At 36.1% G+C, this 1,919-nt stretch overlaps 1 protein-coding gene across 1 annotated transcript; it reads right to left on the bottom strand.

The window, feature by feature from the left end:
* Window positions 1–310: 310 nt before the first annotated feature.
* Window positions 311–1,249, bottom strand: LOC127221741 (olfactory receptor 4K3). The gene has a single exon (XM_051183748.1). It carries the CDS (start codon window positions 1,247–1,249, stop codon window positions 311–313), a length of 939 nt encoding a protein of 312 aa, XP_051039705.1.
* Window positions 1,250–1,919: the final 670 nt, after the last annotated feature.

The following is a 1,919-nucleotide window of genomic DNA, read 5'->3' as shown; positions in this document are numbered from 1 at the left end:
CAAAATTGTATGTATACATACAAATAAGATGATATCCATGAAGATAAACATAAGAGTATGCTCAATAAATGCTAAGATAAACTTTATTAAGGACATAAAAGAATAGTTTATACACCAAAAGCATTTGTATATAGATTTAAGATGAAGGAATCACAATGTTTTTATGGTGGGCCAGTAAAATGTCACATTCTCTTTAAAGTGATGAATTTTTCTATATATGGAATTTGGTACAAATTTTACTTTCTGATTTTAAATGTATTTCATAAATTTACTCTTATTAATTGAAGTAACTAGTATATTTTTCTAAATACTAGGAATTTCCTTTGAAACCAATATAGTTGTTTATGAATCTTTTCATAGCATTTTTAATCTCTTTGTTTCTCAGTGTATAAATAGCTGGATTTAGGAGAGGTGTAAAAACAGAGTAAAACACAGCAAGAAATTTATCCAACCAGATAATATTGAGTGGCCACACATAGATGAATATGCAGGGCACAAAAAAGATCATTACCACTGTGATGTGGGCACTGCATGTGGACAAAGCCTTAGATGCACCAGATTTGGAGCTCTGGTGAACACTGATAAGGATATATGTGTAGGAAATGAGTAACAGAACGAAGCATGTCACAGCCACAACCCCACAGTCAGCATTCATTAGAATATCCAAATCATGGGAATCCATGCAAGCCAGCTTAATTACCAATGGCATGTCACAAAAAAAGCTGTCGATTTCATTGGGACCACAAAAAGGCAGCTGCACAATCACGATCAGGTGACTCATGGCATGCACAAAGCCAGTAGTCCAAGAAACGAACACCAGCCCAGTGCATCTTTTCAGGTTCATAATGGTGAAGTAGTGGAGTGGTTTGCAGATGGCCACATAGCGATCATAAGCCATTACCACCAACAGAACCATCTCTCCTGCAGCGATGCAATGGGCAAAGAAGACCTGGGATATGCAGCCTGCAAAGGAAATGGTCTTATTTTCCCTTGAAAAATCAGTTATCATCTTAGGCGTAGTAACTGATGAAAGCCACATATCAATAAAGGACAGGTTGGCCAACAAGAAATACATGGGAGAGTGGAGATGACGGTCAGTGCTAATTAAAACCATGATGACAATATTTCCAGACACAATGAGCAGATAAAGTATTGAAAATATCACAAAGAGAAAGACCTGAATAGTCTGTGAGTGTGCAAGTCCATAAAGTATAAATTCTGACACCAAAGACTGATTGCCTTCATCCATTTAGCTCTGTGTGTCTCCAGAAGTAACCTACAAAGAAAGAAAACAAGGCATATGAGGAAGTCTACTCCCTGCATAGAACTTGACATTCACTTTGAAACTTACCTGATTATGAATGAATAAATGTAATGAGAAATGTAAACCAAATATGACACTGCTAAAGTGAGCCAAAAGGCCAAGAGCAACTCCTCATGAAGAAAAGCATCATATGTGGCTGTTGTCCACATGCTCTATCTGGAAATTCCTCTACAGGAAAGAAGTGAGGATGCAAGACAGCAATGTAAAGATCTAAACATATGTGGCATTTTTTATGCCTAAATTTGTCACTGGAAATCCTGACATTCCATAATGAAAATTAGTATTAAATTTGTAAACTAGTGGGGACTTCCACTAAGCAGCGGTGAAATGGGCAGCATGCATAATGATCTCATTGGGCATTAGCAGAATTGCTTCTGTGACATTGATAAGTTAAAATTGTAGCTAAAAGCTATAAAGTAAATGATGGAGAAACTTCAGTGTAGAAGCATGCAGAACAAACACCATATAAGATATACACAGATACTAGATTTAAAAATACAAACCAGGTTCACAGTTATTCATTAACAAGTATATATTACAGATTCATTACTCAACTAAACTAATAAACAAAATACCCCTGCAAATACCTGTAGGG

Source organism: Phodopus roborovskii, unplaced genomic scaffold (assembly GCF_943737965.1).
Source record: "Phodopus roborovskii unplaced genomic scaffold, PHOROB, whole genome shotgun sequence".
Classification (NCBI taxonomy): domain Eukaryota; kingdom Metazoa; phylum Chordata; class Mammalia; order Rodentia; family Cricetidae; genus Phodopus; species Phodopus roborovskii.
The sequence above is the reverse complement of the archived record's forward strand: the minus strand, read 5'-3'. Positions and strand labels throughout refer to the sequence as shown.